General features: G+C 45.8%; 1 protein-coding gene across 6 annotated transcripts in view; it reads right to left on the minus strand.

Moving 5' to 3' along the window:
- Window positions 1–18000, minus strand: part of TNRC6A (trinucleotide repeat containing adaptor 6A) — a 163525-nt gene that overhangs the window by 53437 nt on the left and 92088 nt on the right. For 5 of the 6 annotated variants that reach the window (XM_029577635.1, XM_029577634.1, XM_029577639.1 and 2 more), the window contains 5 exons: window positions 12215–12394; window positions 11596–11771; window positions 8010–8090; window positions 7719–7770; window positions 1715–1857 (listed from right to left, as the gene is read on the minus strand). In XM_029577635.1, the coding sequence (XP_029433495.1) occupies window positions 1715–1857; window positions 7719–7770; window positions 8010–8090; window positions 11596–11771; window positions 12215–12394 (632 nt within the window). The remainder of the gene's footprint in view (window positions 1–1714; window positions 1858–7718; window positions 7771–8009; window positions 8091–11595; window positions 11772–12214; window positions 12395–18000) is intronic. The other variant, XM_029577637.1, reaches the window with a different exon arrangement.

Raw genomic sequence — 18000 nt, forward strand, 5'->3', positions numbered from 1 at the left:
CTCCTCCATCAATGAATGAATGAAACAGGATGGCTTCTGCCATCAGCCTCACAAAACCTGCAAAGGTGAAGTCCTCAGGCAGAGAATTCCTTCATTCCTCTGAAGGAGAAAGTTCTGAAGGGAGACCCTTCGAGCCTTCAGAGGAGGACTCCAAAGCACCATCCCCCCAGGGTTCATAGGGTTCCTCACTGTGAGCCACAGGGGATGGGACCCTAGGTGCTTGGCCTTCATCCAGAGATGCAGAAACCGGCAGACCTTGGTATCTCTGCTAGTCTTGGTGGATCCTCCTCCTCAGAGGAACCGGTGTCAACCACCGTATCAGTAGGGGGACGCCTCGGTGCCCTGTCAGGCACCAATGCTGTCCTGGGAACAACTGTCAGCTGAGCCGGTAACACACCGATGAGAACGTTGAGATTTCCCAGAAGAGGTACAAGGTTGGGCGGCACCAAGTCTGGTGTCGGTGCCACAGGACCAAAGACCTGCAGCGTCTGGTCCACCGCTAACTGGACTCAGTGCTCCAGCTCCTCCTTCCTCCAGCCAACATTGACTGGAGGAAGAAGGAGTGGCCAGATCCTCTTTGGACCCTTGAGGTGAATTGGTGACTAGCATCAGGACCGGTGGAGAACGTCACAGACCACCGGCACCAACAGAGAATTGACACTCCTTGTCACGGTATCGCTTTGGGGGCATCACAGCAAAAGCAGATGCATTCTTGTGCCTGGCACTGTGCATCAACAGGGACCGGTGCCAATGCTTTTTCAGTTTCCCTCAATGCTTGGCCCGGTCTTTTCCCGGTGCCGAGGCCAATGTCAAGGAACCTGAAGTCCTCGGCCTCGAGATCAATGATGGTCAGTCTCCGGCACCCCTTTCTGCAGACTGCATCAACGGAACCAAAAGTCCCAACGATGTCGATGGCTTGGTGTCCATCAGTGTGGCTCCTTGGTCCTTCGATGCCAATGCTTCAGACTTATTCGACTTGAAGAGCTGTTCCATCTTGTCAAGTTGAAGCAGACGTCCCTTTGGGGTCATCTGGGCACAAAAGTGGCAATCCTGGATATCATACGATGCCCTCAGGCAAAGGGGACATATTTCATGCAGATCCATGATGGACATGGTCCTTGGGCACCAGGAACATCGCCGAAAACTGGATGTGGCCAAATCAGACGAAACAAAAGAAGCATGAACCGAAAACAATGACAGCGGGGCACTGATGGTCAGCGGGCACCAATGCACCACCGCCACAGGGAATCGACCGTGAAAGGAAGCTTACCTGAAATGCCAAAAGCCCTGATCAGGAAACACTACAGAAGGGCACTGAGAAAGACCTGGCGACGAAACGAGGTGGCAAAAACTGCAAGAAAAACAACAGTTTCCACAAGGTCAAAAACAGCCAGAGTGAGCTCACTCACACTGCAAGGCTTACAGCTCTGTGGAAAAAGACTGAAGAGGGACCCCGTGTGGAAACGTGGTATAGGGCATGCTGGGTATGCTCAGTGTGCCTAAAAGTTCTAGAAACTTTGACATTTTTTCTGCATTGAGGCTCCACCTGTCGTCACCCATATGTGAGGACTACCATCCTGCTTGTCCTCTGAGAAATTATTTTCCCTGCATATCCCACTGGTGTTGGCATCAGATCTGTGTACCGGCATATAATGTTAAAAGTTCACACTAGAGCTGCGATATACTGGCCATTAGCAAGCATATGCAAACCAACCTTATCATAGTAAGGACTGCGATCCATGGAAGACTCTTTGGAAATGTGAGGTCGAGCACCAGGACTCTTCTCAGCCATGCGGCTGTACTCCCCAAGGCCAAGGCCAGTCTTCTCCAGCTCTATTCTCCTATCCTGTACCATTCCTGAAATAGCAATGACACGAAATGCCAAGGTGATGCAATGCTGAGTAAAGGAAAATTTGCTCTTACCTGATAATGTTCATTCCTGTAGTACCACAGATCAGTCCAGACAAGTGGGTTTTGCATCCTAACCAGCAGATGGAGGCACCTGCAGTTCCTCAGTTTTGGCCTATACCCAAGCCAAGATGTTCAAACTAACAAACCCCCCAAAAAACTAAGGGCGAGCAGAGAATACAGTTGGAGCCCCCTAAAACTAGGTCCCCTTGATTACAAACAAGGAACATATTAACCTACGTACACTTTCAGAAACTCTGCAAATGACCATACACCATCTAAGCAACATCCAGAAGCGAGGAAGTCTTTCAAAAGAAGGGGATGGGTCTCTGGACTGATCTCTGGTACTACAGGAACAAAAATTATCAGGTAAGAACAAAGTTTTCTTTTCCTGTTCATACCCCAGATCAGTCCAGACAAGTAGGATGTATCCAAACTCTCCTATACCCGGCGGGAACCTGAAAGACCTGGCGCAACACACTTTCCCCACAAGTCGTCTCATCTGGCGCCTGCACATCCTAGCGGTAATATTTAGTAAAAGTGTGAAGAGAAGACCATGTCGCAGCTCAACAAATCCCTTGTGGAGATATCAAACACTCCGCCCAGGAAGTTGCCTGCGCCTTCGTAGAAAGTGCCCGCAACTCTTCAGGAGCTAATCGCCCCTTACAAATGTAAGCTGAATTTATAGCCTCTTTCAACCATCTTGCAATCGTGCCCTTGGAAGCTTTATTTCCCTTCTTTGTGCCACTAAAAAGGGCAAAAAGATGATCCGATCTGTGAAAGGAATTTGTCATTTTAAGATGCTGCAACAGCACTCGCCACACATCCAAGAGGTGAAGCTCCTTTGCCACTGGATCATCCAGAAACAAATTCATAAAGGCCGGTAGCTCAACCGCCTGGTTAAGATGAAAGGACGAAACCACTTTAGGCAGAAATGAAGGTACCATACACAACGACACCCCATTCTCCGAAAACCTAAAAAAACGATCTCTACATGACAGCGCCTGGTGCTCCAATATCCTTTCGGCTGAACAGATAGCCACTAAAAAAACAGACTTCAAGGTTAAATCCTTCAAGGATGCCCTCCTAACTCGCTCAAATGGAGGTCCACACAGAACTCTAAGCACAAGGTTAAGGTTCCAGGCCAGACATACCTTCCAGACTGGAGGGTGGAGACGTTTTGCCCCTTTGAAGAAATGCATCACATCCGGATGCCAACATCCATCCCTGTACTTACCTCGAAGAGACCCTAAGGCTGCCACCTGAACCCAGAGGGAATTATAGGTCAAACCCTTGGACAGACTGCTTTGCAAAAAGGATAAAACCTGCGGAACATCTATCCTCAATGGTTGTAAGTTATTTTGCAAGCACCATGACTTGAACACTCTCCAAACCTGGACATAAACCAGAGATGTGGAAGGCCTACATACCTGAAGCAAAGTAGTAATCACAGATTCCGAGTATCCTTTCATGTGGAGCCACCGCCTCTCAAAAGCCAAGCCGGTAGACAGAAGCAAGCCGCCCAGTCTGAAAATGTGGGTTCCTGTCACAGCAACCCTGGAAGATGTGCTACTACTAGATAAACCAGGTCCGCAAACCACGGCCAGTGCAGCCACTTGAGTGCCGCCAGAATCACTCTGCCCGGATGAAGTTTGATGCGGTGCAACACTCTCCCTACCAGAGAATATGGGGGGGAAAAACGTTTAGCAATAGCTCTGCTGGCCACTGCTGAACGAGTGTGTTGATGCCCTCGGAGCCAGCCTCTCTCCTGCAACTGTAAAATTGGGCCACTTTTGCATTTCCTGGAACCGCCATGAGGTCCAAGTCTAGCCTGCCCCATTTGGCCTGAATTAGAGCAAAAGCCTAAGTCAACAACTCCCACTCCCTGAGATCTAGCCGCTGTCTGCTGAGATAGTCCAATTACACACTGTCTACTCCAGCTACATAAAACACTGCTATTCCAGCTAAATAATTCTCCGCCCAAACAAATAGGTCTTGTGCCTCCTGTGCCACCATGACTCTTTGTGCCGCCTTGATTGATGTATGCCACTGTCAGCACATTGTCCGAGAATACTCGCACTGACCTCCCTTGAACGAACGGGAGAAAGGCAAGCAAGGCTTTATGATCTGCTCTGGTCTCCAAACGATTGATGAACCAGGATGCCTCTACTGGTGACCACAATCCCTGGGATGATCTTCCTTGTCAAATCGGCCCCCCCCCCCCCCCCCCCCCAACCTTTGAGGCTGGTGTCTGTGGCCGCCACCACCACCCCAGTCTGGTACCTCCAGGTCCATTCATCTCTCCAGATTGGTCCGAGACAGCCACCACGAGAGCCTGGATCTGGCATCCCCTTGAAGCAGTAAAGGAAGCTGAAATTCGTCCGAAAGCGGATTCCATCGGGATAAAAGCACCTCTGCAGGGGCCGCATGTGAGCAAAGGCCAATGGAACTAACTCCAGCATAGAAGCCATAGAACCCAGGACCTGCAAATAGTATCAGACTCTGGGAACGGACAACTGCAGAAGATAGAGAACCTGGCACTACAGCTTGACCACTCTCTCTGTAGTCAGAAACACCTTCCCCATCCGGGTATCGAACTGAACCCCCAGATATTCCAAAGCCTGGGACAGCTCCAAATGACTTCGCCAGATTCATTACCCAGCCCAACGAGTCCAGGAGCTGCATGGACCGGCGGACTGGATGACACTCCAATTCCAACTTCACCCTGATGAGCCAATTGTCCAGGTACAGATGCACCAGGATCCCTTCCCTCCTGAGTGCAGCCGCCACTAACACCATCACCTTTGTGAATGTGCGCGGCACTGTCGCCAGTCCAACATAAGGGCCTGAAACTGAAAATGCTCTCTAAGAACCATGAATCTCAGGAACCTCTGGTGTTCGGCCTTTATGGAAATATGAAGACAGGCCTCCGTCAAATCCAATGACACCAGAAACTCCCCTTTGTGTACAGTCGCTATCATTGTCCGCAATGTTTCCATTCAAAAACGTGGCACCCGGAGGCCAGCACTGACTTGAAGATTGAGAATGGGCCAAAATGTCCCCTCTTTCTTGGGAAACACAAAATACACTGAGTACCCTCCTTGTCTCCTCTGGAACAATGTAGGAGCTGAAGACGTTTTAAAGTATCTTGCACCATTTCCCGCTTGGAACGGGAGACGCAGGAGGAGATTACAAAGGAGTCCTGAGCTGCCGAGAATATTCTAAAATGTAGCTGTCTCTTATCACCTCCAGCACCCACTGGTCTGACATGATCCTAGTTCACTCCTCGTAAAAGAGGGAGAGCCTCCCTCTGACCGCCTCCAGAGAGGAGTGGACCAGCCTGCCTCCATTGACCAATTTTGTTTCTGCCTCTCCCCTGGGAACCACTGTCCCACGGAAGTGTGCTCGAAAGGACTTCTGCCTGCCTGAGCTCTGCTTTTGTGCCATAGGCAAGAAAGATCTGCTCGAATTAAATCTTCTCGCGTCCCGGAAACAAGCACGCAGGGGAAAGGACTTCTTGGTGGATTTCTTGTCCTCGGGTGGCTAATTGCCCTTCAACTCCTCCAACTGCTTCACGACTTGTTCCAGATCCTCTCCGAACAGCAACTTGCCCTTGAAGGGGAGGTTAGAGAGCTGAGCTTTAGACCACACATCCACTGACCAATTTCGCAACCACTTCAATCTCTGTGCCGCCACTGCAGAGACCATATTCCTGGCAGAAGTCCGAATCATGTCATAGAGGGCATCCGTCAAATAGGCCACACCCGCTTCCAAGCATGTAGCTTGAGTGGCCTCTGCCGTCGTCCCTGACACCTTCTTGTGCACCTTCTGCGCCCAGCACAAGCAGGCTCTCTACATCAGACTCCCTCAGACTGTCGCCTGAAGGCTTAAGGCTGAAACCTCAAACAGCCTCTTCAACAGGACTTCCAGCTTCTGATCCTGTATATCCTTTAGAACGGCTAAGCCTGCAACCAGGATAATTGTCTTTTTGGTCACTATGGACACCGCTGCACCCAGCTTGGGAACCTTCCAGGACTCCAAGATTTGCTCCGGCAATCACTCTGGCTATCTTCAGGCCCGCTTTATGAGACTCCCACTTATTCAGCTTCTTGGGCAAAGGAAAGGCCTTAGGGGGCCTTCACAGTCCCTCCAGGACCAGATTCACTCGCTCAATGTCTGAACCTTCCTGCGTGACCTTAATCCCCAACTCATCCAATACCTGGGGAATCAGCAGACCCAGTTCCTCCCTGCAGAACAACCTGACCACCCAAAAGTCATCACCCTCAGCAATCGGGATGTCATCCTCATCCTGCATAGGATCCACCAAATCACTGACCGGGTCCTTATCCGGATCCAGTAGACCACCCTGCCACTGATTGGGTACATCAGACTCCTCCGTCGTGTCCCCGACCTCAACTGTGGACAGTCCCAGTCAAAGGAGATGCAGGATCCCTCCCGAGCCTGCCTGCTCCCACCCCCCCAAGGCTTCTTAGCCACTGAGATCTTTCCAGAAAGCTGCCACCTGGATCCTGCCTCTTTCTTTGCAAATAGGCCTTATGAAGAAGCAGGACAAAATCAGTGGAAAATTGCTCCGAATCCGAAGAGGACCGATCCTGCTCATTGTCTCCTTGGACCCCTTTCCTTGCTACCAGCAGGACTTATATCGATGGGAAACAGCCTCCTAGCTCCTGCGATGTGCAGCCAAAATGGCCACTGCCCCCCCCCCCCCCGGCCTCCAGCACATACCCAGCCGACCTTGTGCTTCGGCTGCCCCCCCAAGGATCCCGCGGAGGTCCCAGACCCTCCCGAGGCACACTCCGTGCAAAACGCGGTCGCACTGAGGCATACCATTTTAAGCCGCAGTTGCGGCAACTTTTCCTGCGCTGAGTGGACAGTGGCATGATTCATAATCAGGCCTAAAAGTAGCCCTTCCACCGAAAACACCGCCAGCGGACACTCTCGATGCTGCCCCAAACACCTGGCATGGCGATCGGAAAAGTTCTGTCCTCACTCACCCGATCCTGCCTCCTGGCAGACTGGCCGATCAATGCTCCATCAAGCTTCCTGCCCAAGCTGTCTTCTCTCTCCTGGTTTTTTTTTTCTTAAAGGCACAAACTAAAAACAAGAAAACAGCCAGCAAGCAAGCAAAGAAACAAAAAAAAAAAAGGCTACTTCCCTGCCCGGAAGTCACACTGGAGGTGAGCACCCAGAAGGGGTGAGGGAACCGGGACCCCTGGCTTTCACCTCCCCCCCCCCCCCCCCCCCCGACTGACAAGTGCTGCGCTAGCTCAGGGATCACAAACCCCCTCGCTCGCCCTGCTCTACTCAAAGGATGGCCCATGAAGGAACTTAACACTCGGGACGCATGTCAGGAACCTAAGTTTTTATTTATTTATTTTATTTTTTATTTTATTTATTTATAAGTTTTTATTTATTTATTTATTTTTACAAGACTCCAGACTGCAGGTCTGCACCTCTACCATCTGCTGGAGACAGAGAAATACTGAGGGACTGCAGGTGGCACTCTCGGATATGTAGCAGTGCCTCATAGCTTTGTTCTCGTCCTCCATCTGCTGGTAAGGATGCAAAACCCACTTGTCTGAACTGATCTGGGGTACGAACAAGAATGGTTCATAGTAATATCTACTATCTCAAAGTTTCCTCTCCTTGCTACACTCTGAATATAGCCATCTATATTCAATAGTGAGGATAACTTTATCTGGCTAACTTTGCAATCTGCCAATGCCTAAGTATGGACCTCTAAAGGCTATGATTTCTACCATTTAAAGAAACGTTTTGCCTGAGCTTACCTCCAGATACATTCACCTTATTGCTGTGCATATTTTCATCTGGCGATTCTCTCTGAAGCGAGAAAGTGAACCAATTTAACATCCGAAAATTTAAACAAATGACATTTTCAACTGACCTTTGAACAAACAAGTGAAGGACATATTTGAGTTTTCTTCAAGCTTCTTGCTAGCAAGAAGGCCCTATCTCCAATTAAAGACTATATGTTGCTGAGAGCCCATTGAACAAGGAGATTAAAAGACAAACTGACCTTATGAGGTGTTACCAGCAAGTTGGTAACATTTCATACTTACTGAAAACCCCAAAGTGCTGAATTGCTTTACAAATGGATTCATCCAAGTTTCCTCTTGCCTGTTTCCACTTTTCATTGCTCCCTACAAAACAGGATAGGTTTATCATGTCATCTATGAGGACTGCTGTCCTCTCAAAGCTACTTACACCTTAAATGAAACAGGTGTGTCATGTTCTGCAAAAGCTTCACCCCAGTGTCTACTGACAATACAGGCCTCAATAGCATTTTTCACTTTGATTTTGCTTCCCAATAACATTTGCTGATCCCATGTCCTTAAGAACCTCAGCATTATATGCAGAATTGTGACGTAAATCAACTTTAAGTCACTTAGCCAATATTACTGGGTAAGCTGCATCTGTGATTCCTTGGTAAGCATCTGTCCTCCCATTCTTTCTACCTCAGTCTGTACCACTGCACAGCTAAGATGGCAGACTGGCGAGCCAAGATGCAAGCGAAGATAGATGCAAAGAAGGCTGAGCTAAGAGTCTTACATCTATACAAGATAGATACATGAACAGGCCCTGAACCACAGCTATGTACATTCTGTATGACAAAAAGTTTCCAACTTCACACTGGCAAGTTAAATGTAAGACACTGATAAGACAAGCTAAGAGAATTTGAAAAGAAATTGGCCGTAGAGGCAAAAACTCATAATAAACTTTTTAAAATATATCTGAAGCAGAAAGCTGTGAGGAAGTCGGTTGGACCGTTAGATGATCAAGGGGTGAAAGGGGCACTTACAGAAGATAAGGCCATCGTGGAAAGACTACATGAATTCTTTGCTTCAGTGTTTACAGAAGAGGATGTTGGGAGCCAGTGCTTTTTAATATATTTATAAATGATCTGGAAAGGGGTATGACAAGTGAGGTAATCAAATTTACGGATGACACAAAATCATGCACAGTAGTTAAATCGCAAGCAGCTTGTGATAAACTGCAAGACCACCTTGTGAGGCTGGACAAAAAAGCAAACAATGTTAAAAATTAGGAAGAGAATGGAGAATAAAATGGTGGATGTCATAATGCCTCCGTATCGCTCCATGGTGAGACCGCACCTTGAATACTGTGTACAATTCTGGTCGCCGCATCTCAAGAAAGATATAGTTGCACTGGTGAAAGTACAGAGAAGGGCGACCATAATGATAAAGGGCATAGAACGGCTCCACTATGAGGAAAGGATAGAGAGGTTAGGGCTATTTGGTGCGAGAGATAAGTGCCTGTGTTCCACTAATGACTACGTCTGAAATGATTTCCCCTCTTGTTGGTTCTTGTACCAGCTGCTCCATGAGGCAGTCTTATTTCATCAAAGAACTTTACCTCTCTAGCATGTCCTGATGTGACATTCACCCAGTCAATACTGGGGTAACTGAAAATACCCATTATTACTGTGCTGCTGATTTTGTTCGTTTCTCTAATTTCTTTTAACATTTCATTCTGTTTATTCTGGTGAGGTGGATGGTAATACACCTTTCACTACTATTTTATTCCCCTTTTCACCTGGAATTTCTATCCATAAAGATTCAAAACTGCATTTTGTTTCCTGAAAAACTTTTATCCTGTTTGACTCAATGCCTTTTTTAATATATAGCGACACCTCTTCACCAATTTGATCTATCTTATTTCAATATAATTTGTATCCTGGTAAAACAATGTCCCATTAGTTATCCTTCTTCCACCAGGTCTCTGAGATTATAATTATATTAACCTCTTCATTCAGTGCTATACTCTTAACTCCATCTTATTTATTTAGTGCAGTTAGTGTAGCTGGATTTAAAAAAGATTTGGATCAGTTCTTGGAGAAGTCCATTAACTGCTATGAATCAAGTTGACTTAGGCAATAGCCTCTGCTATTACTGGCATCAGTAGCATGGGATCTTCTTGGTGTATGGGTACTTGCCAGGTACTTGTAACCTGGATTGGCCACTGTTGGAAACAGGATGCTGGGCTTGATGGACCCTTGGTCTGAACCAGTATGGACATTTATGTTCTTAGAATTCTATCATTTGTATACAGATATTTCAAAGTATGTTTTTTGGTTGAATTAACAACCTGCTTATCAGTTAACAGGGGTAATTTGGAATCTTTCTGCTCTGTCTGCTCTTTACTTAAAGTTACCCTGTACATTTTAACATTTATTGCAACCTGTCTACTGGGATGCCTGATTTCCCTGCTCTCTTTGTATCCTTCAAAGATTCATCATTCTGAACCATGTGCATTTGAGCAACTGTCGGCTTTCCCCATCATCTAGTTTAAAAGCTGCTCTCTCTCTTTTTTAAAGGTTAGTGCCAGCCGCCTGGCTCCCATCATTTACAGAGACCAAGAATGAAAGGATCATTCGTTCTATTGCAGAGACCGAAGAAGCCGGTACAATCTTCCCCATCTGTAGGAAGGCCACCTCCACTCTACTAAGGAGTAGTAACTCAGGAAAGCATTTCAGCCTGTGGTCTACTGCTGCTCAGGGACCGCCACCATGTTATTTATCTGTCCCTACCTAGCCCTGAAAGACCAAGGAGCAATGTGGCGGGGGGGACTGAGGTCTGACCTCTCCAAGGTTTCATGTCTCCCTGGTGTGACTACTGGGAGACAGCCGCAGCTGGGCGCACCTGAGAAGCAACCTGGTCGCTCCCTGGCCTATGTCTCTTTTGATAAAACCACTGTAGGGCTTTGCTGAAGCCAAGGGCGTTGGTAATACCCTTGCCAGAAACAAACCACCTGCTCCCCATTACTGTCATTCCTAAACCAGAGCCAATCTTCTCCTGCTCGCCAGACTCCTATCAAGGTTCCCAAACTTCCTGTAGAGAAGGTAAACCCTGACTTCTATACGAAGCATTATTTATTTAAAAATTGTTTGTATACCGCCTTTACAAAATAATATTTGATCAAAACGGTTTATATCAAAACAAACGCAATTGATGAAAAAATTTAAAAAAACCCAAATAATAAACCACAAAATAATATCATAAAGAAACAAAACTTAACATAACTGCCATAATTCAACCACCAGGTTTGAAAAGAAATAGAAATAAGAGGAAAAAGGAGGGGAAGGAGGGAGGAATGGAGAATGGAGGGAGAGGAGGTAAGAAGGGAAAAAAAACAACCTGTCACATTATAACAAGAACTATGAATGCAGTCAGTACTGAGTTTATTCTTTTATCAGGTGTTGAAATGCTTTGTTGAATAGATGGCTGGAATGGGGAAAGGAAGGCATCTCTGGGATCAAACTCAGCATCCTCTCGCCACTAGACAGATGCTTAAGTTTTTTTTGTAAATTCGACACCCACTGAACTGGGGGAAGGGAGCTGATTACCATTCAAAAACAGAATTAGCAAAGTTGAAGGCCCAGAGGAATGGGTCCTCTCGCCACGGAACGACTCAACACAGAAAGAGAACATGGCCACAATTCCTGACCCCAAGGTAACAGAGTAATGCCAGAGCTTCACCAAAGGAGAACTCTCCCAAGCCTGTTCAACATTATCTAGTGCTCTCCTGTGATATATTACCTTCAGACCCCACTCTTAATCCATATCAATAGGCCATGCAAATCTGAGGTGGTGGCCAAATCCCTACATTTTTAGATGTTTAGGCTACCTTTGTTGGCATTTTCTTCAAATAAGGAGGCCAGTTTGAAGATGGATTCATGTTCTGTGATGTACCACTGTTCCACATTCCAATCTCTACATCCTCTTCCTCTTCCCAGCTGGTCTGACAGCTCCCAGACAATGGTATGTCTTCACCACACCAGCCATCTTGCATAGATTTGGGACCTGATTGGGAAATAAGTTAATTGTGATTGACCTGTCAATGACCAAGAGCTCTGACGTTTGTGCCTGTTTTGTGAAAAATAGGCTAATGAGGGCATGTGATAAGCTCTGCTTCTTCCACGTTTTTGCATTAATTCTTGGATTAACAATGTACAAATTACTTCAACTGCCTGCTTATTCCTTATTTTCATCTTAGTGAAACTCTTCTTTCCAAAGCAGTAGCAATTTAGCAAAGGCAGACTGCTTCTGGAGCACTGCAGGCCTTCTGACAGTCTCACTGCACTAAAATGCAACAGGCATGAGAGTAAAGAGATCATTTTTTAAAACAGGGTTTCTTGTGGACCCTCAAGACCTGATTTAACTGAAGCCCAACACATCATTCTTCTCTGTGCACCAATCTGTATCCTCTGTAAATATAACTGAAAACAAGATAATCAGAAACATACCGGGTTTATTTGGAGCCGGTGGACCCAAAGGAGAACTCCCCCAACCTGAGGTGTCCGTTGCTTCACTGTTACACTCCCCCCAATTTGCACCATGCGTTTCCATAGGTTTACCCCAGGCAGTTGTTCCATTATCTATAGTAGTGACTGGAACAGGAGCTTCCGTCCATGGCTCTCCCCAACCTTTTTAAAACCAAAAAATAAAATAATGCAAGAAACTCCAATAAGGATTTGTTTCTACAGTATTAGAGGTAGAAAGGAAAGAAAAGGAAAACTGGATCTTACCTGCTAATTTTCATTCCTGTAGTACCACAGATCAGTCCAGACTCCTGGGTTTTGCCTCCCTGCCAGCAGATGGAGACAGAGAAAGTTTCTCAGACACCACCTCTCAACCCAGTATGCCACTTGCAGATCTTCAGTATTACTAAGTACCCAAGCATAAAATAGTTAAACTTCTAATAAATCAATGCTAAAATATTCCCTGGAACGCGCAGAGGAAAGAGGAAAATTTATAATCACATTTAGAACTTTTATTGTAAAGACTAATCAGAAACCTGTGCCATTCTTCAGAATTATTACAGAAAAACAAATTGAGCGGACTCGCCAAACCTCCTCTCCACTACCAGGCGAGTCTCTGGACTGTTCGGTGGTACTACAGGAACAAACATTAGCAGGTAAGAACCAATTTTCTTTTCCCTGTACGTACCCGGATCAGTCCAGACTCCTGGGATGTACCACAGTTTCCCTAACTGGGGTGGGACTGTGAGATTCCCGCTCGAAGTACACTTTCACTGAAACTGCCGACGTCCGGGGCCAGGATGTCCAAACGGTAGTGTCTGCCAAAGGTATGTAAAGACTTCCGAGTAGTTGTGGTGAAACTAGCTGGCATTCTGCCCAGGAGGCCGCCTGGGAACAGGTAGAATGAGCCCTTTACCTCTCCGGGTTAGGACGACAGATAGATGCGGAACCAATGGCCTCCTTCAAGCAACGCGCAATCGTGACCTTTGATGCTTTCTGACCCTTTTTTGCACCACTCCATAGCACAAAAAGGTGATCCAACAATCTGAAACTGTTATGTTCTCCAGATACCACAACAAAATCCTTCTGACATCCAGATGTCTTAATTCTTTTGCATGAGGTGCACCGACCTCCAGATTTGTAAAAGCGGGAAGCTCCACTGACTGACTTATATGGAATGCTGAAACAACTTCCGTCTTTTCTGCTGGAACAGTCCTCAAAGAGACCCCGGAATCCGAAATCCGTAAAAAGGGTTCCCTACATGACAGGGCTTGAAGTTCAGACACCCTTTTGGCTGAACAGATCGCCACCAAGAAAACCATCTTCAAAGTTAGATCTTTTATGGTGGTCTTTTTAAGAGGCTCAAAAGGTGCCTCACACATGCCATTGAGGACCAAGTTAAGGCTCCAAGAAGGGCACACCTTATGAACAGGGGGCACAAATTCTTCACCTCTCGAAGGAAACATACCACATCTAGATGTACAGCCAGATATTCCACGAACCTTGCCCCGCAAGCAGCCCAGAGCCTCTCTGCAAAAAGGCCAGTATCTGTGCCACTGACGCTCACCGAGGATCCACCCCTTGCTCCATACACCAAGACTCAAAGACTCTCCAAACCCAGACATACTCCAAGGATGTAGAAGTCTTACAAGCCTGCAACAGAGTAGAAATAACATCTTCAGGATATCCTTTCTTCTTTAATTGCTTCCTTTCAAAAGCTTAGCCGCTAGACAAAAACGATCTGCCTGATCTGAAAATATGGGGCCCTGCTGTAATAGATTTGGCAGATGGCCCAGTCTCAAGGGATCAAACACTGCTAGATTGACCAAATCTGCAAACCAAGCCCTTCGTGGTCACTCCGGAGCCATGAGAAGCAGTTGTCCTGGATGGACCTCTAGTCTCCTTACCACCTTTCCCACCAGAGACCAAGGTGGAAACACACAGATCAGAATGTCATGCGGCCAAGGAAGAACCAGGGCATTGACCCCTTCCGCTCTGTGCTCTCCTTCTGCGACTGAAGAAGCGCAGTGCCTTGGCATTCCTCTGCTGCCATCAGACCCATTTGAGATATGAACAAGTATGTATGTTTATTACAGTTTCATGCAACTTTAGCATTCTATGTTTTTAGCATTAACATTTTATGTTCTATGTAATTAGCATGCTCTCATGCTTGTGTTTTAGTTTCAATGTAAACCGAGACCATATGCAATATCTTGCATGAATCTCGGTATATAAAAATGTTAAATATATACTGTTATCTGTAAAGCCTGTTGCTAATTTATTGTTTTACTGTAAACCGAGGTGATGTATAACGATACGTACCACGGTATAAAAGAATCTATAAATAAATAAATAAATAAATAAATAAATAAATAAGTGAGAGAGCATGTGTGTGATTGAAAGGGAGACTGGTCAGAGGTGATGTGTTTTTTTGTGACAGACTGGTCAGGGAAGTGACTGGTGTGTGTGTGTGAGACACAGATACTGGTCAGGGAAGTGACTGGTGTGTGTGTGTGAGACACAAATACTGGTCAGGGAAGTGACTGGTGTGTGTGTGTGTGAGACACAGATACTGGTCAGGGAAGTGACTGGTGTGTGTGTGTGTGTGAGACATAGATACTGGTCAGGGAAGTGACTGGTGTGTGTGTGTGTGTGAGACACAGATACTGGTCAGGGAAGTGACTGGTGTGTGTGTGTGTGTGAGACACAGATACTGGTCAGGGAAGTGACTGGTGTGTGTGTGAGGAAGAGAGACTAGTTAGGGAGGTTACTGGTATGTGTGAGGCTGGTTGTGGGCCCTAAGGAAGAGGACTGTGAGGACAGAGCTTCAGCAGGCACTGTTGCTTCTGATGTGTGCTATTGGCCTGCAAGGTAAAGGAGCAGGAGAGTTGCTGGAGAGGGTAAGTAAAGGTGGTTTTTTAAGTTTATTTTTCTTGATTGACTGTCATTTTAATTGAGTATTATGTGATATGTCTGCTGTTTTGAAATAGTTTATTGATATTTGGACAATTTTAAATAATTTTTATTTTAATTGTTGGATGTTATTCTAGTCATCAGCTGTTTAGTAACATTTATTAGTATAGCTTTACAATTATTTCTGTGTGGGGATTTATAGCAGCTTGGCTTGTTCTGTTTTCCTAATAGGAGGTGTATTAGTGTTTAGAGCCTGGTTTAATATTTGTATTTCTTAGATAGGGTTGTTACTGTTTTGAGTGTGTTCCAAATGTAAACCGATGTGATATGTTCTCATGAAACATCAGTATATAAAAATAAATAAATAAATAACCAGGTATAACTTTGTGAGAATTAGTTTGTATGCATTATTGCAGATCTGGGACTATGTTAGGTGCTATATTTTTCTTCCCATTTCTCCAGGTTTGCATTGCATGCAGAGTGGCTTTTTGGTTTTCCATTCCAGTTTGTCTCCGTATTTATAATTTGTGATCTTTCTGTACTTGGTGATGGTCTGTGTGTGCGACTGAGGTGAGGTATTTTACTAGCATGTAGGCATTTGTATCAATCTTATTTGTTGTGTTTTCTCAATAGGACATGCATTAGTGGTAAATTACTGTCTTTTCATAAGGAGGGCTATTGTGCCTGCCAGTAAAGGGAGTTTGTTTTGCTTTTACTGAGATGTCATCAGAACCAGAATATCTTTTTTGTATGGTGAGTTGTACGGGTAATGCCCTAGTTCTGCTCTGCACCCATTGTTGGGGGTCAAAGGGGTTCCTGAGGATACAAAACATATGTTTACATTTAGCCCCGTGATGGCACATGTTCAGTGTGTCATGCATGTGAGAAACATCTGTCAGGTGTGTACCGGCCAAAAAAAGGTTGAGAAACACTGCTCTACGGACTAGATTCAGATTCCAAGATGGACAAGTATTCCGCACCTGAGGACACAAGTTCTTAGCTCCCTGAAGGAACCGTATAACATCCGGATGTGTGGACAGAGAATATCCTTGCGCCTTACCCTGGAGACAACCCAGGATCACTACTTGAACTCTGAGAGTTAAAGACCAGTACCTTGACCAGAGGTTTTCTGTAGAAAAGCCATAATATATGACACCATAGCCTGAACAGACTGAGGATATATTCCGTCAACAGCAGACCAGGATTCAAAGATCCTCCAAATTCGCATATACATCAAGGATGTAGAAGATCGCCTAGCCTGCAATAAGGTGGAAACAACAGCTTCGAATATCCCTCCATCTCACACATTTCCTCTCAGAAGCGAAGCCACGAGACAGAAGGGAGCCACCTGACCCAAAAATATTGGGACCTGTTGGAAAACAGTCGACCAATGTCGGAACCTCAGGGGCCGGTCAATGGTCATGTTGATCAGATCTGGGAAGTATGGTAAGCATGGTCGATGTGGCCATTCTGGAGCTACCAGGTTCACATTGCCTGGATGTTTCTCTATCCACCGTAATCTCTTGTCCACCAGAGGCCACAGGAGGGAAGACAAAGAAGAATCCCTCGAGTCCATGGCAACTCCAGAGCTCCGATTCCTTTGTATCGTGTTCTGTTCAGCGGCTGTAAAACCAGGACACCTCGATGTTCTTTGGTTGAAATACCCCCATCTTCCATGAATGAGACATTGCTGCCTCCGACAGCTCCCATTCCCTGGGGTCTAACTTTATCCAACTGATAAAATCCGCCTGAATGTTGTTCACTCCAGCGATGTGAGATGCGGCCAGCTGCTCCAAGTGCTGCTCTTCCCAGAGTATCAACTCCGGGGCCTCTCGAGCCACTGCCTGATTCGTGATTTGATCTTGATGGTTGATGTAGTCCACCGTCGCCGCATTATTTTATTTTATTTATTTAAAATCTTTTCTATACCGTCGTTAAGTTAGTTGCCGTCACAACGGTTCACAATAAGGCACATAATTTCAAACTTAAATGTGTTGAGTTATATTAACTAAACAGGTGCCATCAAATACTGTAACAGTTTCATATTAAATATTACTTAGTGGTTGTGATAAGTCATGTCTACTTTAAGTATATCGGCTATAAGATAAATTAACACTTAAGTCTTGTCCTCTGTTGTTGCAATCTAATAGAAGTAAAGTAAAGTAAAATAAAATATACACACACACACCATTCGAGTAAGCTGATGTGTGTGTGTTTGGGAGTTCTTCGGACTGCATTATACAATTCCAATACAATCCGTACTGGATGGCCATGTAACCTTGGCAGACAGGCAAACAATTCAAAATGCACCGCTCTTGTCTCAAACCGACTGATAGGCCATGAGGCCTCCTGTTTCAACCACTGGCTTTGTGCTGACTGATCTTGCCATGCTACCCTCCATCTGGAGATGCTTGCATTTGTGGTGACTATTATCCAATTTGGAATCTCCAATTCCACAGCAGGCTCGAGAGTAGTGTAAGCCACCACAAGAGAATGTCCCTGGTTTCCCTCTCTTAACGGAGAAGGAAGATGAAACTCTTCCAATAACAGACTCCAGCAGGAGAGAAGAGCCCCCTGCAGAAGCCACATATGTGTGAACACCAAATGTTTTAATTCCAATGTTGATGCCATAGAACCCAGGACTTGTAAATAGTCCCAAACCCTGGGCACCGAAAGCTCTAGCTGAAACCTTATCTGACTCTGCAATTTCAGCAATCTCTCTCGGTGAGAAACACTCTCTCTGCCAGTGTGTCGAACTGAGCTCCCAGATACTCCAGAGTTTGTAAGAGAACTAAATGACTCGTTGCTAGGTTCACCAACCATCCTAGAGACTTTAAGCGCATTGGTACCTTTTGTAT

The sequence above is a fragment of the Rhinatrema bivittatum genome, chromosome 14, assembly GCF_901001135.1.
Source record: "Rhinatrema bivittatum chromosome 14, aRhiBiv1.1, whole genome shotgun sequence".
In the NCBI taxonomy this organism is placed as follows: Eukaryota; Metazoa; Chordata; class Amphibia; order Gymnophiona; family Rhinatrematidae; genus Rhinatrema; species Rhinatrema bivittatum.